Source organism: Lissotriton helveticus, chromosome 5_2 (genome assembly GCF_964261635.1).
Source record: "Lissotriton helveticus chromosome 5_2, aLisHel1.1, whole genome shotgun sequence".
NCBI classification, from domain to species: Eukaryota; Metazoa; Chordata; class Amphibia; order Caudata; family Salamandridae; genus Lissotriton; species Lissotriton helveticus.
In genome coordinates this window covers 11,996,709-12,021,431 of record NC_136066.1, presented here as the reverse complement: position 1 = coordinate 12,021,431, position 24,723 = coordinate 11,996,709, and the positions used below count along the sequence as shown (strand labels likewise).

Sequence of the window (24,723 nt, the reverse complement as noted above, 5' to 3'; positions counted from 1 at the left end):
AGGCAAGTCCTGTTGTCACCTGCGCGCCTCGCGGTACACGGCGTACTGGGCGGGCAGGCAGGCACTGGATAGAACAGGTGAAGACGCACAGCGGAGAACGGGAAATCAGAACTTTGCTGTGTTGATCAGGTCGTGAAGGATCGTACCTGTGAAGTGTGCGACGTCCATTCGCCGATCAGGCGAGTCGTGGGCTGGTTGGGCGCTTCGTGGTACAGCGTACCTTGGGGTCCTTCGATGGCGGGTGGTTTCCAGCAGGCGGGGCGCGGCACGGGAGCTCCGGTACGGATGGTATGGGGGCGAGTCCCTTGGCGGTGCGGCGCAGCCTCTTCCAGAGGTCAGAGGGCACAGCGGGGCGGCCAGGTGCGATGCAGCGCACGGGCGACCATCCAGGCTCTCGGAGTGCGCTCGTTTGACCAGGATTCCGGCGGGAGGGGCGAAGGAGCACTCCAAGCACTCCAGTAACGAGCGAGGGGACAGAGGAGCAGGCGGCCTGACCCGAGGGGCAGAGAGCGTTCTGGCGGAGTGAGGCTCTCAATGGGCAGAAGGGCGGGCCAGCTCCCGAGTGTCACGGCTCTAGGAGGGGGCGAGGGGATGCAGTCTCAACTCCGGCGGGAGGAAACACACGGCTCAGTTTGCAGATGAGCCAAGGCACAGAGAACCCACTGGTCCTGGGGTTCACTTCAAGGGGGTAAGCTCAGACAAGCCCTTGGAGATGATTTTCAGCACAGCAAAACAAAGTCCTTCTTGGTCTTTTCCTCTCCTTCCTCAGCACGGAAAACTGCAGGCCAGTCCTTCAGCTTCTTCTTGGTCCTTCTAGTTGGGCAGAGGTTCATTGTGGGGAAACTGGATCTGATTTCTTAGGAGCAGGGATTATACATTTATAGTCAGTTTCTTTTGTCTTTTCAGGCCAGGGGGGCCTTTGCATAGTCCTTTTCAGCACTGGAGCACTTTGTTGTGTAGACTCTGTCTTCTCCTTTCAGTGTGTGGGGCAGGGACAGCAGACGCTCCGCAGGAGGTGGGTCCGGCATTGAGATGACAAGTACAGCCAGGAGTACTTTGTTGACAGTCTTCCCTCTTCCTGGGCTAGGTGTCGGGCAGAGTCACCAGTCGCTCCCCAGGAGGTGGAGCCAGCATTGTGGTGGCAGAGCACAGCCCTATTCAGAGTCCAGGGGCACTCCCACCACCCATCCTGGTGTAATCCCTCCATTCACCACCTGTCATCCCCAGCCCTGTCACTCACAGAACCCAGACAGCAGATACACATCCTGGCAGAGGCGGGCTGAAATGGTTAGGCAAGCAAATGCTAACTTTCTAAAAGTAGCATTTGCAAACCCAGGATATTAAAATAAACTTTAGTAAAATAAGTATTTTATTATTCTGAGTTCAGGCATACTAAACTTGACTTTCTACCATGTTCCCTGAGCCTGCTGGGATTATAGAATGTAATAATTCCAGCAGCCCATCTGGCCTAAGAGAACAGGTAGCCTTGCAATAGTGAAAAAAACGAAAATGGCTGTAATTCACTATTAGGACATGCCACACACACCAGAGCATGTCCTACCTTACACTTACAAAACCCTTGGGCCTACCATAGGGGTGACTAACATGAAGTTAAGGGAAGGTTTAGGGGATGGCAAGTGTGTGCACTTGCCCAGCGAGCATGACAGTACCAGACTGCCCGCAGGTTCTAGACACATTTTAAAAGGCTGCTTCTGTGGGTGGCGCAACCAGCGCTGCAGGCCCACTAGCAGCATTGGCATTTACAAGCCCTGGCACTCCTGGTGCACTTTACTGGGGTCTGACAGTAAATCCAATGAGCCAATCATGGAATCCAAACAATGTACACATTTTACAGTAGGGAGAGCATATGCACTTTAGCACTGGTCAGCAGTGGTAAAGTGCCCAGAGTCATTAAACCAACACAAACAGGTCAGAGAGAATATTGGAGGAAGGCAAAAAGTTCAGGGATGACCCTGCAGAAAGGGCCAAGTCCAACAACTGGGAGGTGGGCCAGGACAGGGAGGCGGGGCAGCCCCAGGACAGGGAGGCGGGCCAGGACAGGGGGCAGGGCCAGGGGGCGGGCCAGGGCAGGGAGGCGGGGCCAGGACAGGGAGGTGGGGCCAGGACAGAGAGGCGGGGCCAGGACAGGGAGGCGGGGCAGACCCAGGACTGGGAGCGGGCAGGAAAGGGAGGCGGGGCCAGGACAGGGAGGTGGGGCCAGGACAGGGAGGCAGGGCCAGGACATGGAGGCTGGGCCAGGATAGAGGCGGGGCCACGACAGGGAGGCGGGCCAGGACAGGGGGCAGGGCCAGGAGGCGGGGCCAGGACAGGGAGGTGGGGCCAGGACAGAGAGGCGGGGCCAGGACAGGGAGGCGGGACCAGGACAGGGAGGCGGGGCAGACCCAGGACTGGGAGCGGGCAGGACAGGGAGGCGGGGCCAGGACAGGGAGGCGGGGCCAGGACAGGGAGGAGGGGCCAGGACAGGGGCAGGGCCAGGGAGGCGGGGCCAGGACAAGGAGGTGGGGCCAGGACATGGAGGCTGGGCCAGGATAGAGGCGGGGCCACGACAGGGAGGCAGGCCAGGACAGGGAGGCGGGGCCAGGGACAGGGAGGAGGGGCCAGGACAAGGAGGCGGGGCCAGGACAGGGAGGCAGGGCCAGGACATGGAGGCTGGGCCAGGATAGAGGCGGGGCCACGACAGGGAGGCGGGGCCACGACAGGGAGGTGGGGCCAGGACAGAGAGGCGGGGCCAGGACAGGGAGGCGGGGCCAGGACAGGGGAGGCGGGGCGGGACCCAGGACTAGGAGGAGCGGGCAGGACAGGAGGAGGGGCCAGGACAAGGAGGCGGGGCCAGGACAGGGAGGCAGGGGCCAGGTCAGGGAGGCGGAGCCAGCTCCTCTCCTTGGGGAGAGGAGCTGGCCTAACGGCTAAGGCGCTCGACCTCGGACCTGGGGATCTGGGTTCGAGTCTCGGTAACCACGCCAAAACCTCCTGTGATTCTGGGCAAAATCACTTAATCTCCCCGTGCCTAAAAATGAAAGTGTGTCCTCATGTAAAAAAAAAAAAAGAAAAACGTTACTTGTGCTATGTAAAGCGCTCTGATACCTGATTCGGTTCGGGTCTAGTTTGCGCTATATAAAACTCCACAAAAAAAAAAAAAAAGGATAGAGGCAGGGCCAGGACTTGGAGGCGGGGCCAGGACAGGGAGGAGGGGGCAGGGAGGCGGGTCAGGACAGGGAGGCGGGGCAGGGGCGGGTCCAGGACAGGGAGGCGGGTCCAGGACAGGAGGCAGGGCCAGGATAGAGGCGGGGCCAGGTCAGGGAGGCGGGGCCAGGACAGGGAGGCAGGGCCAGGTCAGGGAGGCGGGGCCAGGACAGGGAGCGGGTCCAGGACAGGGAGGCGGGGCAGGGGGGTCCAAGGACAGGGAGGCGGGTCCAGGACAGGGAGGCAGGGCCAGGATAGAGGCGGGCCAGGTCAGGGAGGCGGGGCCAGGACAGGGAGGCAGGTCCACATTTGTAAAGTCCACATTTGTAAAGCGCACAATCACCCGTAAGGGTCTCTAGGCGCTGGGGGGCCGTTGGAAAGATTAAGCGAGCTATTGCCCAGAGTCACATGGTGCTGGGCTAACCTGCCGCCGGAGCCGGGGATCGAACCCTGATCCCCAGATTCCAGCGTCAGTCGCCCTGGCCGCGGCGCCACACCTCTTCCCAGGTCCAGGACAGGGAGGCGGGCCAGGACAGGGAGGCGGGCCAGGACAGGGAAGCGGGGGCAGGGAGCCGGGTCAAGGACAGGGAGCCGGGTCCTGGCAGATCTCTTATTGGGTTGCTGTGGGGTTCGTTTGTGGGTCTGTTATTGTCTAGTTGTGTGGTTGCTCTGATGGGCTGTCATTGTTGCTTTGCTGTGTGGTTGATTTCTGGATCTATCATTTTTCTTCCTTTAGAGGTCAGCACATGACCCTCTTGCTTCTCTTGTTTCCGCAGAGAGTGAGGTGCCAGTGACGGTGGCGGATGTTGGCTCCACGGTGCCCTCCGTGGAGGACCGACCCACCACGCTCAATGAACAGATCACACAGATCCTAAAACTGGTGAACCCCTGGAGATGCACCAGCGACTACCTGTCCATCAGCCTGACCAAAGCATACCTGCAGGTAAGGGGCCACATGGAGGGTGCGTCAGACCCCCAGGGGGAAGGGCTGGGGACACTGGAGTGAGCGTCAGACCACCAGGGGGAAGGGCTGAGGCCACTGGTGTGGTGGGTGCGTCAGACCACCAGGGGGAAGGGCTGGGGACACTGGAGGGTGCGTCAGACCACCCGGGGGAAGGGCTGGGGACACTGGAGGGTGCGTCAGACCACCCGGGGGAAGGGCTGAGGATACTGGAGGGTGCGACAGACCACCCGGGGGAAGGGCTGGGGACACTGGAGGGTGCGTCAGACCCCCAGGGGGAAGGGCTGAGGCCACTGGAGGGTGCGTTAGACCCCCAGGGGGAAGGGCTGGGGACACTGGAGGGTGCGTCAGACCACCCGGGGGAAGGGCTGGGGACACTGGAGGGTGCGACAGACCACCCGGGGGAAGGGCTGAGGCCACTGGCGTGGTGGGTGCATCAGACCACCAGGGGGAAGGGCTGGGGACACTGGAGGGTGCGTCAGACCACCCGGGGGAAGGGCTGGGGACACTGGAGGGTGCGTCAGACCACCCGGGGGAAGGGCTGAGGATACTGGAGGGTGCGACAGACCACCAGGGGGAAGGGCTGGGGACGCTGGAGGGTGCGTCAGACCCCCAGGGGGAAGGGCTGAGGCCACTGGTGTGGTGGGTGCATCAGACCACCAGGGGGAAGGGCTGGGGACACTGTAGGGTGCGTCAGACCGCCAGGGGGAAGGGCTGAGGCCACTGGTGTGGTGGGTGCGTCAGGCCACCAGGGGGAAGGGCTGAGGACACTGGAGGGTGCGTTAGACCCCCAGGGGGAAGGGCTGAGGACACTGGAGGGTGCGTTAGACCCCCAGGGGGAAGGGCTGAGGACACTGGAGGGTGCGTCAGACCCCCAGGGGGAAGGCCTGGGGACACTGGAGGGTGAGTTAGACCCCCAGGGGTAAGGGCTGGGGACACTGGAGGGTGCGTCAGACCACCAGGGGGAAGGGCTGAGGACACTGGAGGGTGCGTTAGACCCCCAGGGGGAAGGGCTGGGGACACTGGAGGGTGCGTCAGACCACCCGGGGGAAGGGCTGGGGACACTGGAGGGTGCGACAGACCACCCGGGGGAAGGGCTGAGGCCACTGGTGTGGTGGGTGCATCAGACCACCAGGGGGAAGGGCTGAGGATACTAGAGGGTGCGACAGACCACCAGGGGGAAGGGCTGGGAACACTGGAGGGTGCGTCAGACCGCCAGGGGGAAGGGCTGAGGATACTGGAGGGTGCGACAGACCACCAGGGGGAAGGGCTGGGGACACTGGAGGGTGCGTCAGGCCACCCGGGGGAAGAGCTGAGGATACTGGAGGGTGCGTCAGACCGCCAGGGGGAAGGGCTGAGGCCACTGGAGGGTACGTCAGACCCCCAGGGGGAAGGGCTGGGGACACTGGAGGGTGCGTCAGACCACCCGGGGGAAGGGCTGGGGACACTGGAGGGTGCGTCAGACCCCCAGCGGGAAGGGCTGGGGACACTGGAGGGTGCGTCAGACCACCAGGGGGAAGGGCTGGGGACACTGGAGGGTGCATCAGACCACCCGGGGGAAGGGCTGGGGACACTGGAGGGTGCGTCAGACCACCCGGGGGAAGGGCTGAGGATACTGGAGGGTGCGACAGACCACCAGGGGGAAGGGCTGGGGACACTGGAGGGTGCGACAGACCACCCGGGGGAAGGGCTGGGGACACTGGAGGGTGCGTCAGACCCCCAGGGGGAAGGGCTGAGGCCACTGGAGGGTGCGTCAGACCGCCAGGGGGAAGGGCTGAGGCCACTGGAGGGTGCGTTAGACCCCCAGGGGGAAGGGCTGGGGACACTGGAGGGTGCGTCAGACCACCCGGGGGAAGGGCTGGGGACACTGGAGGGTGCGACAGACCACCCGGGGGAAGGGCTGAGGATACTGGAGGGTGCGACAGACCACCAGGGGGAAGGGCTGGGGACACTGGAGGGTGCGTCAGGCCACCAGGGGGAAGGGCTGAGGACACTGGACGGTGCGTCAGACCCCCAGGGGGAAGGGCTGGGGACACTGGAGGGTGCGTCAGACCACCCGGGGGAAGGGCTGAGGCCACTGGCGTGGTGGGTGCATCAGACCACCAGGGGGAAGGGCTGGGGACACTGGAGGGTGCATAAGACCACCCGGGGGAAGGGCTGGGGACACTGGAGGGTGCGTCAGACCACCCGGGGGAAGGGCTGAGGATACTGGAGGGTGCGACAGACCACCAGGGGGAAGGGCTGGGGACACTGGAGGGTGCGTCAGGCCACCAGGGGGAAGGGCTGGGGACACTGGAGGGTGCGTCAGACCGCCCGGGGGAAGGGCTGGGGACACTGGAGGGTGCGTCAGACCACCCGGGGGAAGGGCTGGGGACACTGGAGGGTGCGACAGACCACCAGGGGGAAGGGCTGGGGACACTGGAGGGTGCGTCAGACCGCCAGGGGGAAGGGCTGGGGCCACTGGAGGGTGCGTCAGGCCACCAGGGGGAAGGGCTGGGGACACTGGAGGGTGCATCAGACCGCCCGGGGGAAGGGCTGGGGACACTGGAGGGTGCGTCAGACCACCCGGGGGAAGGGCTGAGGATACTGGAGGGTGCGACAGACCACCAGGGGGAAGGGCTGGGGACACTGGAGGGTGCGTCAGGCCACCAGGGGGAAGGGCTGGGGACACTGGAGGGTGCGTCAGACCCCCAGGGGGAAGGGCTGGGGACACTGGAGGGTGCGTCAGGCCACCAGGGGGAAGGGCTGGGGACACTGGAGGGTGCGTCAGACCCCCAGGGGGAAGGGCTGGGGACACTGGAGGGTGCGTCAGGCCACCAGGGGGAAGGGCTGGGGACACTGGAGGGTGCGTCAGACCACCAGGGGGAAGGGCTGAGGCCACTGGCGTGGTGGGTGCATCAGACCACCAGGGGGAAGGGCTGGGGCCACTGGAGGGTGCGTCAGGCCACCAGGGGGAAGGGCTGGGGACACTGGAGGGTGCGTCAGGCCACCAGGGGGAAGGGCTGGGGACACTGGAGGGTGCGTCAGACCGCCCGGGGGAAGGGCTGGGGACACTGGAGGGTGCGTCAGACCACCCGGGGGAAGGGCTGGGGACACTGGAGGGTGCGACAGACCACCAGGGGGAAGGGCTGGGGACACTGGAGGGTGCGTCAGACCGCCAGGGGGAAGGGCTGGGGCCCCTGGAGGGTGCGTCAGGCCACCAGGGGGAAGGGCTGGGGACACTGGAGGGTGCATCAGACCGCCCGGGGGAAGGGCTGGGGACACTGGAGGGTGCGTCAGACCACCCGGGGGAAGGGCTGAGGATACTGGAGGGTGCGACAGACCACCAGGGGGAAGGGCTGGGGACACTGGAGGGTGCGTCAGGCCACCAGGGGGAAGGGCTGGGGACACTGGAGGGTGCGTCAGACCCCCAGGGGGAAGGGCTGGGGACACTGGAGGGTGCGTCAGGCCACCAGGGGGAAGGGCTGGGGACACTGGAGGGTGCGTCAGACCCCCAGGGGGAAGGGCTGGGGACACTGGAGGGTGCGTCAGGCCACCAGGGGGAAGGGCTGGGGACACTGGAGGGTGCGTCAGACCACCAGGGGGAAGGGCTGAGGCCACTGGCGTGGTGGGTGCATCAGACCACCAGGGGGAAGGGCTGGGGCCACTGGAGGGTGCGTCAGGCCACCAGGGGAAGGGCTGGGGACACTGGAGGGTGCGTCAGACCGCCCGGGGGAAGGGCTGGGGACACTGGAGGGTGCGTCAGACCACCCGGGGGAAGGGCTGAGGATACTGGAGGGTGCGACAGACCACCAGGGGGAAGGGCTGGGGACACTGGAGGGTGCGTCAGGCCACCAGGGGGAAGGGCTGAGGCCACTGGTGTGGTGGGTGCATCAGACCACCAGGGGGAAGGGCTGGGGACACTGGAGGGTGCGTCAGACCCCCAGGGGGAAGGGCTGGGGACACTGGAGGGTGCGTCAGACCGCCCGGGGGAAGGGCTGAGGCCACTGGAGGGTGCATCAGACCACCAGGGGGAAGGGCTGGGGACAATGGAGGGTGCGTCAGGCCACCAGGGGGAAGGGCTGGGGACACTGGAGGGTGCGTCAGACCACCAGGGGGAAGGGCTGGGGACACTGGAGGGTGCATCAGACTACCAGGGGGAAGGGCTGGGGACAATGGAGGGTGCGTCAGACCGCCAGGGGGAAGGGCTGGGGACACTGGAGGGTGCGTCAGGCCACCAGGGGGAAGGGCTGGGGACACTGGAGGGTGCGTCAGACCGCCAGGGGGAAGGGCTGGGGACACTGGAGGGTGCGTCAGACCACCCGGGGGAAGGGCTGGGGACACTGGAGGGTGCATCAGACCACCAGGGGGGAAGGGCTGGGGACAATGGAGGGTGCATCAGACCGCCAGGGGGAAGGGCTGGGGACACTGGAGGGTGCATCAGGCCACCCGGGGGAAGGGCTGAGGCCACTGGAGGGTGCGTCAGACCACCAGGGGGAAGGGCTGGGGACACTTGTGTGGTGGGTGCGTCAGACCACCAGGGGGAAGGGCCAAGGCCACCTGAGGGCGCGTCAGACCACCAGGGGGAAGGGCTGAGGATACTGGAGGGTGCGTCAGACCACCAGGGGGAAGGGCTGAGGCCTCTGGTGTGGTGAGTGTGTGCGCACCGAGACAGGTCCGGGTCCGAGCGAGCTGTCCAGACTTCACTGGTCGCGAGCCACCATGGGGAGCTGCCTCATAGCCAAGGTTGGTGAATCTCGAGGTCCACCCGGCCGCACGGTTCCAAGCTCTGGTGGGCCCCTCATGGTGGCAGCGATGGGTGCTGACATGGCGGACGAGAGGAGACGCCGCTGACCAGTCCACCTGTGAGATGCTCTTCTCGGTCGGTGCCTTCACAAACAGACAAGGATAAGAGTGGCTGGGGGTTCCTTGCATCCTGGAGTGCAGCCCAGGTGGGCAGGAGGTTACATTAGAAGTGCAGCTCGGGGAGTGCAGGGTGGCCCTTGTCCAGCGGCGCTAGGACTCCGGAGTCCAGTTACTGCTGTCCAGGGCCCGGGGACCACCAGTCTCAGGCAAAGGCTCCACTTGTTATCCATCTTTTCCCATCTGCTGGTGCTTGCTTGATGACTGTGCACCCACAAAACAAGTGGGGAACACAGACCAGGACTGACACCTGGGGGCGCTACAGAGCGGCGCGCAGTGAGACCAGGGTGTCTGAAGGTTGATGAGTCCCAAGTGACAAGGAAGCCGGGAGTAAGCTTAAAATGGATGTGCGTGATGGGGCGAGTGAGGGATCCTGGTGTCTTTGCACAGCGCTCCATCGCCAACAGGGTATCCTGGTGTTTTTGTAAAGCGTTCGATTACCCGCCAGGGTATCCTGGTCAACCAATCAATCAATCAGTATTTTTTAAGTGCAACTACTCACCCGCAAGGGTCTCAAGGCGCTGAGGAGGGGGGGTGGGCAGCAGGTCCTACTGGACGCTGGGGTTCAGTCCAAGAGCCCGGTCTTAAGGTCCTTCCTGAAGTCGGTCAGCGACGCAGGTTGCCTGGGGTGGAGAGGTCGGGAGTTCCAGGTCTTGGTGTTGAGGGAAGGAAAGAATCTTCCTCCGGTCCTGGTCTTATGGATCCGAGGGTCGGTGGCCGAGCGAGTCGGGAGGAGCGGAGATGTCTGGGGGTATGTGGGATGAGAGCCGGTGGTTCAGATATGCGGGTCGGGCACCATGGAGGGCTCTGTATGTGTGTGTGAGGAGTTCGAACGTGACTCTTCTTTAGACCGGGAGCCAGTGGAGTTGTTGCAGGTGTTCGGACATGTGGCTGAGGCGGGGGTGTTGAGGACAAGTCTGGCTGCACATTCTGAATGTTCTGCAGTTTTCCTGAGCAGTTTCTGGGTGATGCCTGCTCGGAGTGTCTTGCTGTAGTCGAGTAGGCTGCTGATGAGTGCATGAGTGACCATCTTTCTGGCCTTCGTGGGGACCCACCTGAAGGTCTTTTGAAGGAGGCAAAGAGTGTGGAAGCAGGAGACGGTGTTAATCTGGTGGTTCATCGTGAGCGAGGAGCTCAGTGTGATACAGGGGTTGCGTGCGTTGTCCCTGTGTGTGGGGGGGTTGTAACGGCGGTGGAGGTGTTGGGTCCCAGGATGCGGACTTCGGTCTTGTCCAAGTTGAGTTTAAGGCAGCTGCATCTCATCCAGGTAGGAACTGCCTTCATCTCGTCGTGGAAGTTGTTTCGGGCAATTCTGGGCTTGTTGGTGAGGGAGCCGATCGGCAGGGTTTTGTCAGCGTAGGAGACGATGTTGAGTCCATGGTTCTTGGCTATGGCTGCGAGTGGGCCATGTAGACGTTGGGTTAGGCTCAGGGAGGAGCACTGGGGAACTCAACAGCCAATCTCCGTGGGGTAGTCTGACTTACTGTGTTCTACTTGTGAGGAAAAAACGGATCCAGTTCAGGGCTATGTCGTGGTGCCGGCGTCACAGAGTCGCGTGTTTACGGTATGGTAGGAGATGGTGTCGAAGGTGTTCGTGAGGTCTAGGAGGATGAGGGCTGCTCCTGTTTCTCCACAGTCGAGGAGGGAGCGGATGCCATCGGTGGCAGTGAGGGGGGCTGTCTCGGTGTTGCTTCGAAAGCTGGATTGAGAGGATTCCAGGACGTGGTTGCCTTCGATGAACTCAGAGAGTTGGGCGTTGATGGCCTTCTCAATGACCGTGGCGGGGAAGGGGAAGAGCGAGATCGATCTGCAGTTCTTGAGGTCTATCGGGTTGGCTGATGGTTTCTTCAGACGGGGCCTGATCTTGGCGGTCTCGATAAAGCAGTTGATGGTAAGGCATCATTCAGGGGCAATGGAGGTGGTGGCTCTGTGGAGGATGTGGGGTGGGCAGGGGTCCGAGGGTGCTCAGGAGTGGATGCTCTTCATGGTCTTGAGAGTCTCGCCCAAGGTGAGAGGAGTCCAGTTGAGAAGGATCGGTTGGGGGCGTCGTTGCCACGTGTGGTGGTGCTGGGGCGAAGGGCGGGTCTTGGATGTTGAAACTGTTGCTGATCCGCATGATTTTGAGGTGGAAGTAGATGCCTAGTTTGTTCCAGAGGTCTTGGGAGGGACTTCTGTGGTCTCGCTGTTTGGTTTGGTGAACTCCTTGACGTGGAGGGCGACAGTGATCCTCGTATTTTGTAAAGCGCTCTGTCACCCATGAGGGTATCCTGGTGTGTGGCTGTCTGTGTTTTGATATCCACAGTGAGGAAATGTCCTGCTCCGGTGATTTCCAATCCATGTACTTCTGTTTTGTATTTTGGTTCCCGTTGGGTGCCTGATGTTGTTTGCTTTGTTTTGAGAACTGTGTCTCTGAGCACTTCCTGTTTCCTTGAGTACTTCCTGTTTCAGGAGACTCCTCAAGACCTGGCTCTACGAACAGTAGCAGTATCCACCCCTCCGTAGCGCCTTGAGACCCTCACGGGTATGTAGTGCGCTTTACAAATGCTATGATTGATTGGCTGATTGATTGAGAAGTGTCCGCCTCCTGTGCCGTACACGGGCGCCTCCTCTGGTTTCCGGGAGCTTTTCAGCCTCTTCAGGTGTCTGTTTTGGAAAGTCAAGCAGTGAGTGCTGGGCAGGCACTGTACGTGGGTTCGTGCTCACCCCCAGGTCATGCTCCCTGAACTGCAGGTGTGTGTTGTTATACACCTGTATATGAGTTGTGGCTGTTTTACACTGGAAGTATGGGTGGTGTGTGTTTTACAGCAGGTTTATGGGTGGTATGTGTTGCTTTACACCGGCCGAATGGGTGACTTGTGGTGCTTTACACTGGGTATATGGGTGGTGTGTGTTTTTCTCTGGGTATGTGGCTGGTGTGTGCACCACCTCTTCTTGTTCCCTGAGCAGCAGGTACGTGTTGTTTTATACCGGGTGTATGGGTGGTGTGTGTGTTGTTTTACTAAAAGTGTGTGGATGTTGTGTGCACCCTCATTTCTTTTTCCTTGAGCAGCAGGTGTATGTTGTTTTACACCGAGCGTAGGGTGGTGTGTGTTGTTTTATACCAGGTGTATGGGTGGTGTGTGCACCCCCAGTTCTTGTTCCCTGAACAACAGGTTTGTGTTGTTTTACACCTGTGTATGAGTGGCAGCTGTTTTACACAAGATGTATGGGTGGTCTGTGCACCCCCAGTTCTTGTTCCTTGAACAGCAGGCGTGTATTGTTTTATAACAGTTGTATGGGGTGCAGCTGTTTTACACTGGCTGTTTGGGTGGTGTGTGTTTTGTTTTACTGGGTATATAGGTGTTGTGTGTTATTTTTTAACCAGGTGTATGGGTGTTGTGTGTACACCCCAGTTCTTGTTCCCTGAGCAGCAGGTATGTGTTGTTTTTACATGGGTGTGTTGGTCGTGTATGAACCCCCAGTTCCAGTTCCCTGAGCAGCAGATCTGTGTTGTTTTACACTGGGTGTAAGGGTGGTATGTGTTGTTTTAAACCAGGTGTAAGGGTGGTGTGTGCACTTTCAGTTCTTGTTTCCTGAGCAGCAGGTGTGTGTTGCTTTTCACCAGGTGTGTTGGTGGTGTATGAACCCCCAGTTCCTGTTCCCTGAGCAGCAGGTCTGTGTTGTTTTACACTGGGTGTAAGGGTGGTGTGTGTTGTTTTACTCCAGGTGTAGGGTGGTGTATGCACCCCCAGTTCTTGTTCCCTGAGCAGCAGGTGTGTTTTGTTTTACACCAGGTGTATAATGGTGTGTTCACCCTCAGCTCTTGATCCCTGACAGCAAGTGTTTTCTGTTTTACAACGGGTGTGTGGGTGGTGCATGTTGTTTTACACAAGGCATGTGGTTGGAGCGTGCAGCTCCAGTTCTTGTTCTCTGAGCAGCAGGTGTGTGAGTGGTGATTATTGTTTTAACTGTGTGTATGGGTAGTGTGTGTTGTTTTACACTGGGTATATGGGTGGTGTTTGTTGTTTTACACCAGATGTATGGGTGTTGTGTGTTGATTTACACTAGGTGTATGGGTGCTGTGTGTTGTTTTAGACCAGGTGTATGGGTGGTGTGTTTTGATTTACACCGGGTGTGTGGGTGGTGTGTTGTTTTACACCAGGTGTGTGTTGTTTTCCACTGGTATATGTGTAGTGTGTGTTTTTTTACACCAGGTGTGTGTTGTTTTACACTGGTGTGTGTCCTTCACACCGGTGTATGGGTGGTGTGTGTTGTTTTACACTGGGTGTGTGTTATTATATACCAGGTGTGTGTTGTTTTACACCGGTGTTTGGGTGGTGTTTGTTGTTATATACCAGGTGTGTGTTGTTTTACACCAGTTTATGGGTGGTGTGTGTTATTATATACCAGGTGTGTGTTGTTTTACACCGTTGTATGGGTGGTGTGTGTTGTTTTACACTGGGCATTTTTTGTTTCACACTGGCTTATGGGTGGTGTGCGTAGTTATATACAGGGTGTGTGTTGTTTTACACTGGCTTATGGGTGGTGTGTGTTGTTTTACACCGGGTGTGTGTTGTTTTACTCCAGTGTATGGGTTGTGTTTGTTGTTAAATACCGGGTGTGTGTTGTTTTGCACCGGTGTATGGGTGGGGTGTGTTGTTTTACACCATGCCTTTGTTGTTTTACACTGGCTTATGGGTGGTGTGTGTTGTTATATACCGGCTGTGTGTTGTTTTACACCAGTGTATGGGTGGTGTGTGTTGTTATGCACCGGGTGTGTGTTGTTTTACACCAGTGTATGGGTGGTGTGTGTTGTTATACACCGGGTGTATGTTGTTTTACACCAGTTTATGGGTCATGTGTGTTGTTATATACCGGGTGTGTGTTGTTTTACACCGGTGTAAGGGTGGTGTGTGTTGTTTTACTCCAGGTGTAGGGTGGTGTGTGCACCCCCAGTTCTTGTTCCCTGAGCAGCAGGTGTGTGTTGTTTTACACCAGGTGTAGAATGGTGTGTTCACCCTCAGGTCTCGTTCCCTGACAGCAAGTGTTTTCTGTTTTACAACGGATGTGTGGGTGGTGCATGTTGTTTTACACAAGGCATGTGGTTGGAGCGTGCAGCTCCAGTTCTTGTTCTCTGAGCAGCAGGTGTGTGAGTGGTGTTTATTGTTTTAACTGTGTGTATGGGTAGTGTGTGTTGTTTTACACTGGGTATATGGGTGGTGTTTGTTGTTTTACACCAGATGTATGGGTGTTGTGTGTTGATTTACACTAGGTGTATGGGTGCTGTGTGTTGTTTTAGACCAGGTGTATGGGTGGTGTGTTTTATTTTACAGTGGGTGTGTGGGTGGTGTGTTGTTTTACACCAGGTGTGTGTTGTTTTCCACTGGTATATGTGTAGTGTGTGTTTTTTTACACCAGGTGTGTGTTGTTTTACACTGGTGTGTGTCCTTCACACAGGTGTATGGGTGGTGTGTGTTGTTTTGCACTGGGTATATGAGTGGTGTGTGTTATTTTACATCGTTGTGTGGGTGGTGTGTGTTGTTTTACACCAGTGTATGGGTGGTGTGTGTTGTTTTACACCGTGTGTGTGTTGTTTTACACCGGTGTTTGGGTGGTGTTTGTTGTTATATACCGGGTGTGTGTTGTTTTACACCAGTTTATGGGTGGTGTGTGTTGTTATAGGGTGTGTGTTGTTTTACACCGGTATATGGGTGGTGTGTGTTGTTTTACACCGGGCGTTTGTTGTTTCACACTGGCTTATGGGTTGTGTGCGTTGTTATATACCGGGTGTGTGTTGTTTTACACCGGTGTATGGGTGGTGTGTGTTGTTTTGCACCGGGCGTTTGTTGTTTTACACTGGCTTATGGGTGGTGTGTGTTGTTTTACACCATGTGTGTGTTGTTTTACACCAGTTTATTGGTGGTGTTTGTTGTTATATACCGGGTGTGTGTTGTTTTACACCGGTGTATGGGTGGTGTGTGTTGTTTTACACCGGGCGTTTGTTGTTTTACACTGGCTTATGGGTTGTGTGTGTTGTTATATACCGGGTGTGTGTTGTTTTACACCGGTGTATGGGTGGTGTGTGTTGTTTTGCACTGGGTGTAAGGGTGGTGTGTGTTGTTTTACTCCAGGTGTAGGGTGGTGTATGCACCCCCAGTTCTTGTTCCCTGAGCAGCAGGTGTGTTTTGTTTTACACCAGGTGTATAATGGTGTGTTCACCCTCAGCTCTTGATCCCTGACAGCAAGTGTTTTCTGTTTTACAACGGGTGTGTGGGTGGTGCATGTTGTTTTACACAAGGCATGTGGTTGGAGCGTGCAGCTCCAGTTCTTGTTCTCTGAGCAGCAGGTGTGTGAGTGGTGATTATTGTTTTAACTGTGTGTATGGGTAGTGTGTGTTGTTTTACACTGGGTATATGGGTGGTGTTTGTTGTTTTACACCAGATGTATGGGTGTTGTGTGTTGATTTACACTAGGTGTATGGGTGCTGTGTGTTGTTTTAGACCAGGTGTATGGGTGGTGTGTTTTGATTTACACCGGGTGTGTGGGTGGTGTGTTGTTTTACACCAGGTGTGTGTTGTTTTCCACTGGTATATGTGTAGTGTGTGTTTTTTTACACCAGGTGTGTGTTGTTTTACACTGGTGTGTGTCCTTCACACCGGTGTATGGGTGGTGTGTGTTGTTTTACACTGGGTGTGTGTTATTATATACCAGGTGTGTGTTGTTTTACACCGGTGTTTGGGTGGTGTTTGTTGTTATATACCAGGTGTGTGTTGTTTTACACCAGTTTATGGGTGGTGTGTGTTATTATATACCAGGTGTGTGTTGTTTTACACCGTTGTATGGGTGGTGTGTGTTGTTTTACACTGGGCATTTTTTGTTTCACACTGGCTTATGGGTGGTGTGCGTAGTTATATACAGGGTGTGTGTTGTTTTACACTGGCTTATGGGTGGTGTGTGTTGTTTTACACCGGGTGTGTGTTGTTTTACTCCAGTGTATGGGTTGTGTTTGTTGTTAAATACCGGGTGTGTGTTGTTTTGCACCGGTGTATGGGTGGGGTGTGTTGTTTTACACCATGCCTTTGTTGTTTTACACTGGCTTATGGGTGGTGTGTGTTGTTATATACCGGCTGTGTGTTGTTTTACACCAGTGTATGGGTGGTGTGTGTTGTTATGCACCGGGTGTGTGTTGTTTTACACCAGTGTATGGGTGGTGTGTGTTGTTATACACCGGGTGTATGTTGTTTTACACCAGTTTATGGGTCATGTGTGTTGTTATATACCGGGTGTGTGTTGTTTTACACCGGTGTAAGGGTGGTGTGTGTTATTTTACTCCAGGTGTAGGGTGGTGTGTGCACCCCCAGTTCTTGTTCCCTGAGCAGCAGGTGTGTGTTGTTTTACACCAGGTGTAGAATGGTGTGTTCACCCTCAGGTCTCGTTCCCTCACAGCAAGTGTTTTCTGTTTTACAACGGATGTGTGGGTGGTGCATGTTGTTTTACACAAGGCATGTGGTTGGAGCGTGCAGCTCCAGTTCTTGTTCTCTGAGCAGCAGGTGTGTGAGTGGTGTTTATTGTTTTAACTGTGTGTATGGGTAGTGTGTGTTGTTTTACACTGGGTATATGGGTGGTGTTTGTTGTTTTACACCAGATGTATGGGTGTTGTGTGTTGATTTACACTAGGTGTATGGGTGCTGTGTGTTGTTTTAGACCAGGTGTATGGGTGGTGTGTTTTATTTTACAGTGGGTGTGTGGGTGGTGTGTTGTTTTACACCAGGTGTGTGTTGTTTTCCACTGGTATATGTGTAGTGTGTGTTTTTTTACACCAGGTGTGTGTTGTTTTACACTGGTGTGTGTCCTTCACACAGGTGTATGGGTGGTGTGTGTTGTTTTGCACTGGGTATATGAGTGGTGTGTGTTATTTTACATCGTTGTGTGGGTGGTGTGTGTTGTTTTACACCAGTGTATGGGTGGTGTGTGTTGTTTTACACCGTGTGTGTGTTGTTTTACACCGGTGTTTGGGTGGTGTTTGTTGTTATATACCGGGTGTGTGTTGTTTTACACCAGTTTATGGGTGGTGTGTGTTGTTATAGGGTGTGTGTTGTTTTACACCGGTATATGGGTGGTGTGTGTTGTTTTACACCGGGCGTTTGTTGTTTCACACTGGCTTATGGGTTGTGTGCGTTGTTATATACCGGGTGTGTGTTGTTTTACACCGGTGTATGGGTGGTGTGTGTTGTTTTGCACCGGGCGTTTGTTGTTTTACACTGGCTTATGGGTGGTGTGTGTTGTTTTACACCATGTGTGTGTTGTTTTACACCAGTTTATTGGTGGTGTTTGTTGTTATATACCGGGTGTGTGTTGTTTTACACCGGTGTATGGGTGGTGTGTGTTGTTTTACACCGGGCGTTTGTTGTTTTACACTGGCTTATGGGTTGTGTGTGTTGTTATATACCGGGTGTGTGTTGTTTTACACCGGTGTATGGGTGGTGTGTGTTGTTTTGCACTGGGTGTTTGTTGTTTTACACCAGTTTATGGGTGGTGTGTGTTGTTATATACCGGGTGTGTGTTGTTTTACACCGGTGTATGGGTGGTGTGTGTTGCTTTACACCAGGAGTTTGTTGTTTTACGCTGGCTTATGGGTGGTGTGTGTTGTTATATACCGGGTGTGTGTTGTTTTACACCAGTGTATGGGCGGTGTGTGTTGTTAGACACCGGGTGTGTGTTGTTTTACACCGGTGTATGGGTGGTGTGTGTTGTTTTACACCAGGTGTGTGTTGTTTTACACCGGTGTATGGGTGGTGTGTGTTGTTTCACAAGGGTTGTGTGTTGTTTTACACCAGTGTATGGGTGGTGTGTGTTGTTTTATGCCAGGTGTGTGTTGTTTTACACCGATGTATGGGTGGTGTGTGTTGTTTCACAAGGGGTGTGTGTTGTTTTACACCAGTGTATGGGTGGTGTGTGGTGTTTTACGCCAGGTGTGTGTTGTTTTACACCTGTGTACTGGTGGTGTGTATTGTTATCCTATTTATAGAGAGGGGGGACACTAGGAGCTGATTATTAAGTCTAGTGGTCCTTGCTCCCGAAAAGTAACGAGTACACAAACGGAGTCACTGTTCCTTGTAGAGGATGAAAGAGGAAGAAACGTTTGTTGTGTGCTACTCTATCTGTGGGGGACAGTGTGTCCTCATCATAATGCCCTCACACACCCTGAAGGATGTCATGCTTCATCGTTTGGGCTTTGCTTCTCGTCCCTATGGGTCACCCGAAGGGTCTCTTTGTCGGAGATCTTTTGATGAGAAGCCGCTTGGGTGCGTGGGTGTAAGTGGCAGTGAAGTCTAAAGTGGTGTGTTAAAAATGACTGGAGGGAGAGTGGGTACTGTTTATTAGTTTGAGCCCTCTGTCATTGTTAAAACAAAGTATGTGGTGCTGCTCTAGGGGATATTATGTCCCTCTGTAGCTGGCTATATGTGTCTAACGCCCACCTTTATAATGTAACGCATCTCCCTCAATGCTTCAAGTTGTAAATGGCCGCAACGTGGCGCATTATTTACACCGCCGCTGACCTGACGCAACTGATCCAGCGGAGTTCCCCAACAACCCTCTATAATCATGTCACCTAACTCAGGAACAACTTTTCTTACTCATTGGTGAGGCCCATAACACCGCGAGTCACACGTACACACACATCATACTGCTCCCGAGCCGGTGAAAAAGAAGGCGAGCTGCTGGTTAGCGGGGTACCTAAATTCTACACTTTATACATTATATACATTTATAAAGTTTTGATCATCATGCTAATTTGAAAATAGGACACATATACATCAAAGTACTCCACCAATTTGGTTGACAGACCAAGCTAGTAGAAGTCAGTTTATGGTGATTAAGACCAGCTCAATCAGAGTAATCCTATAAACATTTACTATTCTGTCATGACATTTATTTAAAATAAATTAATCAGACTTGAGTTTAAGTTTGTATTAAAGGAGGAGCTACGCGTGCATCTGAGATGGTCGCGTGAGCACAGGGCTCCCGAAGACCCTCGCTGCCTCCCGCATTTATCCTGGATAATATCCTGCTTTGACGGAAGGTCATTGAAGACACAACCCGGCTGATGTACTAGCAGGTTTTTGGGTCGGAATCGGACGCAGGGTCCCCGAGTTCTGCCATTTTGAAATTTGTGGCAGCCTGGACCTTGAGTTGTAGCAGTGCCCAGGTCGTAATTTAACAACAACGGCTTGAGGGGATCAGACCACAGCCTCACTTCACTTTCGGTTTCGTTTCTCCAGCGCACTGTCTCCTATCTGCGGTGTGTCTATTGATCGGACGAACTCCGATGCCAGCTCATTGAGCTTCGAGCTAACGGCGGTTTGGCTGTGGACTCAAATTGGCCCATCTTCGCCTCCTATATTCTTTGTGTGTGAATTTTAAGGAGCCATTTGGACCAGATCCCAAGCCTCCCTCCGGGGCACCCGACTCGCCATGACGGGCAAGCCCGAGGGTGAAAAACGGAAAGTCAAGACCACTATCCGTGGAGGTTCAACCCAGACGAATGTCATGGATCGCTACACACTTTCTAAAGGATCCCCTGGTGGCGCAACTAAGACCCGGGAGGAGGCTGTCGACGAGCCAGCTGTCTTGGCGGAATTAACGCTACAGGACGTGATGGGCACCATTGCTAGTATTCAGTCTTCTATTGGCCAACAGTATGAAGCCCTGGCTCTGAAGTTGGACACGGTGGCTATTGATGTCAACCTCATTCGAACTGATTTGGCCAAGACGAACGAGAAGGTGAAGTCATTGGACCTAAAGACATCCAGCCTTACCACGGATGTGTCCGACTTGCAAACAGAAGTGCGCAACCTTAGATCTGCTAATGACTTTTTTGCTCGTCGCTTGGAGGATTTTGAAGGCCGTGCACGGCGCAACAACGTGCGTATTATTGGGGTCCCGGAAGATTCTAGTTCACTCGCCACTGATCTTCGAGTGGAGGACCTCATTCTTAATCATCTTGCACCCAAGGGCCTGAGCAAATTCTTTGCCATCGAAGGTGCGCACAGAGTGCCAGGGGGACAGGCAAAGCCCGGTTTTCCCCCCCGTCCGATTATTGCACGGATCTTCAACTTTAGAGATCGCGACGCCATTCTGCAGGCGGCACGGACAAGCGGCCCTACGCAGTTCGAGAACGCTGCTGTGAACTTTTATCCGGACTTTTCTCAATCGGTCCAGAAACAACGAATGGGATTTCAAGGGGTGAAACGGCGACTAAGAGACATGGAACTAAAATACGCTATGTTATTCCCGGCCCGGCTGCGTGTTGAATATGACAATCGAACATTCTTCTTTGTCAGGCCTGAGGAAGCGAGTGATTGGTTGGACACTTTGCCGGCTCGCCGTGCTGGCCAGGAACATGCTGGTGGTGCTGAGGGGGGACTGATGGACCAAGAATGATTATGGTGCGTGTGTCCGGAACACTATTCCACGTGTCCAGCTGAGGCTCACTGACTTCCTTGATCATTCCATTCGTATCTTGGGAGGTAGCGTGGATGGCGGGACCCCTTTCCTCCTCTGGGGTTTTCTTTGTGTAGATTAGGTCTTTGTTTGTAATTGTTAGGGCGACAGGCACACTGCAAATTGGGGTGGCCTTTGAGTCGGTGCAGGGGTGCAGGGTGGGGGGGAGTTGTGTTGGGAACCTTGGGGGGAGGGAGGGCCATGTTTTGGGATTGTTTGTTTTTTCTTTTTCAAGGCAAGGTACTTTCATTATCTTTGACATTGGTGTGATGCTCGTTTTGCGATGGGAGTTCATTGTGGATCTGGATGGGGGTAGGGGGTTGAGGGTACTGTGCTGGAATGTGAATGGGTTGGGTGATCGGATAAAGAGAGGGGTGGTTATGCAGCTGTTGCGGCGCCTTTCGCCTGATGTTGTTCTGCTACAAGAGACGCACTTGATAGGAAATACTTGTCACGCTCTTAATAGACGGGGTTATCGTCTTGCTGCCCATTCTGGATTTACATGTAGTTCTAGGGGAGTGGGTATTTTGCTTAGGGTTTCCCTCCCCCTCGAGGTTGACGATGTGATCATTGATGCCAGGGGTCGATATGTTGCACTTGTTGGGCGGTGGGAGGGAAAACCAATTTCGTTGGTGTCGGTGTATGTCCCTCCGGGCCTACAATCCACGACATTTACGGACCTGGGGAGGATGGTTCTGGGTCTCCCGGAGGGTGTTTTGATACTGGGTGGTGATTTCAACTCCGTAATTTCTGGCAGAATAGACCGCTATCCGCCCCGAGATCTTCCTGCTGCGCAATCCTGGTTGGGTGACTTCCTGGAAACATTGGGAATTATAGATTGTTGGAGACTAATGCATCCAGAGCAAACACAGTTTACTTTCCACTCTGGAGCACATGGTAGTCTTTCTAGATTGGATTATATCCTCATACCGGCTGCCCTGTCCCCTTCGATTGGGGAGATTAGACACTTGGCCCGGGGTATATCAGACCACTCCCCCATTTGGTTTCACTTTAATCTCAGCACCGGCGCCGAAGGGAGGGTGGCCCCGATTAACCCCTGGTATCTTCTTAACCCTAAGACTCGCACTGAATTGATTAAATCATTTGATCTGTATTTTACTGAGAATGCTGGTTCTGTATCCTCGCCTGTTTCATTATGGGAAGCTTTTAAGACTGTGATCAGGGGACAGGCATTGTCTTTGGTGGGGTGTGCTAAGAAATGTAAGAATGGGGCAATTGTTCAGCTCGAGACTGAAATCACAGACCTGGAGACTGCATTGGAACGTGAGGTGTCTCGAGAGGCATTACATGTCCTCCGCCTTAAACAATTAGAATATAAAACTTTGGTTACTGATGCGGCAAAGATGATGAGTAGGGAACAGCAGGGACGGCTATATGATGTGGGTGATAAAGCAGGAAAATTGATTGCCTGGCTGGACAGACGGGAGAGAGCGAGTCGAGTGGTTCCGGTGATTGAGACATGTGATGGTGTGCGTGTAACGGACCCTGTTGAAATTGTTGAATGCTTTGCTGATTATTTTCGGGAGGTCTATACCTCAGTGTCCGACAGGCCCGAGGAGGATTCGCAGTTGTTGCTTTGAGATATAGCACTTCCATGTTTGTCGGAATCGGATCGGGACTCTTTGGATGCCACGCCCTCGTTGGATGAAGTGGCTCTCGCGCTACGCTCCATTCATTCCGGCAAGGCTCTGGGTCCCAATGGCCTTCCTGTTGAACTGTATAAATTACGCCCTGATACTCTAGCTCCCTATCTCCGTGATATGTTTTTGGCTGCGCGAGACGGTGGCTCCCTCTCCAGAGATCAGCGTCTTGCTACCATTGTGGTGATCCATAAGGAGGGTAAACCGCGGGATCGCTGCTCGTCTTATAGACCCATTTCGCTCTTAAATGTGGAGCCTAAGGTCCTCGCCAAACTGCTTGCTAATCGTCTGATTACGGTTATTAGCAACCTGATTCATCCGGATCAATCTGGTTTTATCCCGCACCGTAACACAGCATTAAATTTGCAACGTTTGCATGGTGTTCTCGCGAGGGCCCCGACGCTGCGTGAACCGGCCATCTTGGCGTCCTTGGACGCCACGATGGCCTTTGATACAATCGAATGGTCTTAGCTCTGGGCGGTACTCGCCAAATTTGGATTCGGCGCTGGTTTTATTGGTTGGGTCAAACTCCTGTATGAAACGCCACTGGCACAGGTGGTGGTTAATGGCCGTGTCTCTGTGCCCTTTACTCTTGGGAGGGGCACGCGGCAGGGTTGTCCGTTGTCCCCGCTCCTCTTTGCTTTGGCGTTGGAGCCACTCGCCGCGTGGCTACGGTGGGAACCTTCGATGAAGGGTATACGCTGGACGCCGGGATTTGAAGATCGCATTTCCGGATATATGATGTTAAAACGCATACTTTTACAACGCATACCGTTACAACGGGACTTTTACAACGCAAATACTATTACAACGCATGTATTTACAATGCATATTTTTACAACGCATGTACCTTTACAACGCATACCATTACAACGTAAGTATTGGTAAGTATATATGTTTTTTTAAATTGTATATTATTTAAAATTAATATAATTTAATGTAATTGTATTTAATTTAATTTAATTTCATTTAATTTCATTTAATTAATTTAATTTAAATTTAATTTTATTTTATTTTTACCCTGTACCCCTTTACCCAAAAACTGAAAACTGACCCTAAACCCTAAAAATACCCCTTTACCCAAAAACTAAAAACTGACCCTGAACCCTAAAAATACCCCTTTACCCAAAAACTGAAAACTGACCCTGAACCCTAAAAATAACCCTTTACCCAAAAACTGAAAACTGACCCTAAACCCTAAAAATACCCCTTTACCCAAAAACTGAAAACTGACCCTAAACCCTAAAAATACCCCTTTACCCAAAAACTGAAAACTGACCCTGAACCCTAAAAATACCCCTTTACCCAAAAACTGAAAACTGACCCTGAACCCTAAAAATAACCCTTTACCCAAAAACTGAAAACTGACCCTGAACCCTAAAAATACCCCTTTACCCAAAAACTGAAAACTGACCCTAAACCCTAAAAATACCCCTTTACCCAAAAACGGAAAACTGACCCTAAACCCTAAAAATACCCCTTTACCCAAAAACTGAAAACTGACCCTGAACCCTAAAAATACCCCTTTACCCAAAAACTGAAAACTGACCCTGAACCCTAAAAATACCCCTTTACCCAAAAACTGAAAACTGACCCTGAACCCTAAAAATACCCCTTTACCCAAAAACCCAAAACTGACCCTGAACCCTAAAAATACCCCTTTAAAAAAAACCTAACATATAACATTTTAAATATAATTATATACTTACCAATACTTACGTTGTAATGGTATGCGTTGTAAAAGTACCTGCGTTGTAAAAACATGCGTTGTAAATAAATGCGTTGTAATAGTATTTGCGTTGTAAAAGTTCCGTTGTAATGGTAGTGCGTTGTAAAAAATGCGTTGTAATGGGTGTATACCCGCATTTCCTTATACGCGGATGATATTTTATTGTACCTTACATCTCCCCAAAAATCGCTCAACGTATTGTTTAACGTCCTTAACTCCTTCGGGAAGAACTCGGGCCTTATCATTAATTGGTCGAAATCCTACATTTATGTACTTGCGGGTGATGTCCCCCGTTTGCCGCGGGGCTGTCCCATCCAGTTGTCGCAGTCCGGCTTTAAGTACTTGGGTGTGTTTATCTCGTTGGATCCGGCGGTTTGCTATGAACGCAATTTACTCCCCCCACTCCAACGGTTGCGCTCCGATGTAGCGCGTTGGCGTAAATTACCGTTATCTCCCCTATGGCGTGCGGCCCTTTTTAAAATGATGTCCTTACCGCGGTTCCTATACGCACTTCAGAATAGTTTTGATGTCATCCCGTCGAAATATTTCAGGGAAGTAGAATCATTGCAGAGGCAATTAATATGGGACGGACGTTCACGCATCGCTCTTCCAAAATTGACACTTCCCTGGTATGATGGCGGTATAGCACTCCCGGATATTCGTAGGTATTATTGGGCCTCACACCTTGCTGCCATCAACCACGGGATGTATGGCCCGGCGTTGAATCCAGCATTTGAAATGGATAAGTGGCTGCTCCCGGGTGGTGATTACTACAGGACGCT

General features: G+C 54.1%; 1 protein-coding gene across 1 annotated transcript in view; it reads left to right on the top strand.

Annotated features, from left to right (window-relative positions):
* Positions 1-24,723, top strand: part of ENG (endoglin) — a 231,310-nt gene that overhangs the window by 145,268 nt on the left and 61,319 nt on the right. The window contains exon 8 of the mRNA XM_078646665.1: positions 3,981-4,147. Within this exon, the coding sequence (XP_078502791.1) occupies positions 3,981-4,147 (167 nt within the window). The remainder of the gene's footprint in view (positions 1-3,980; positions 4,148-24,723) is intronic.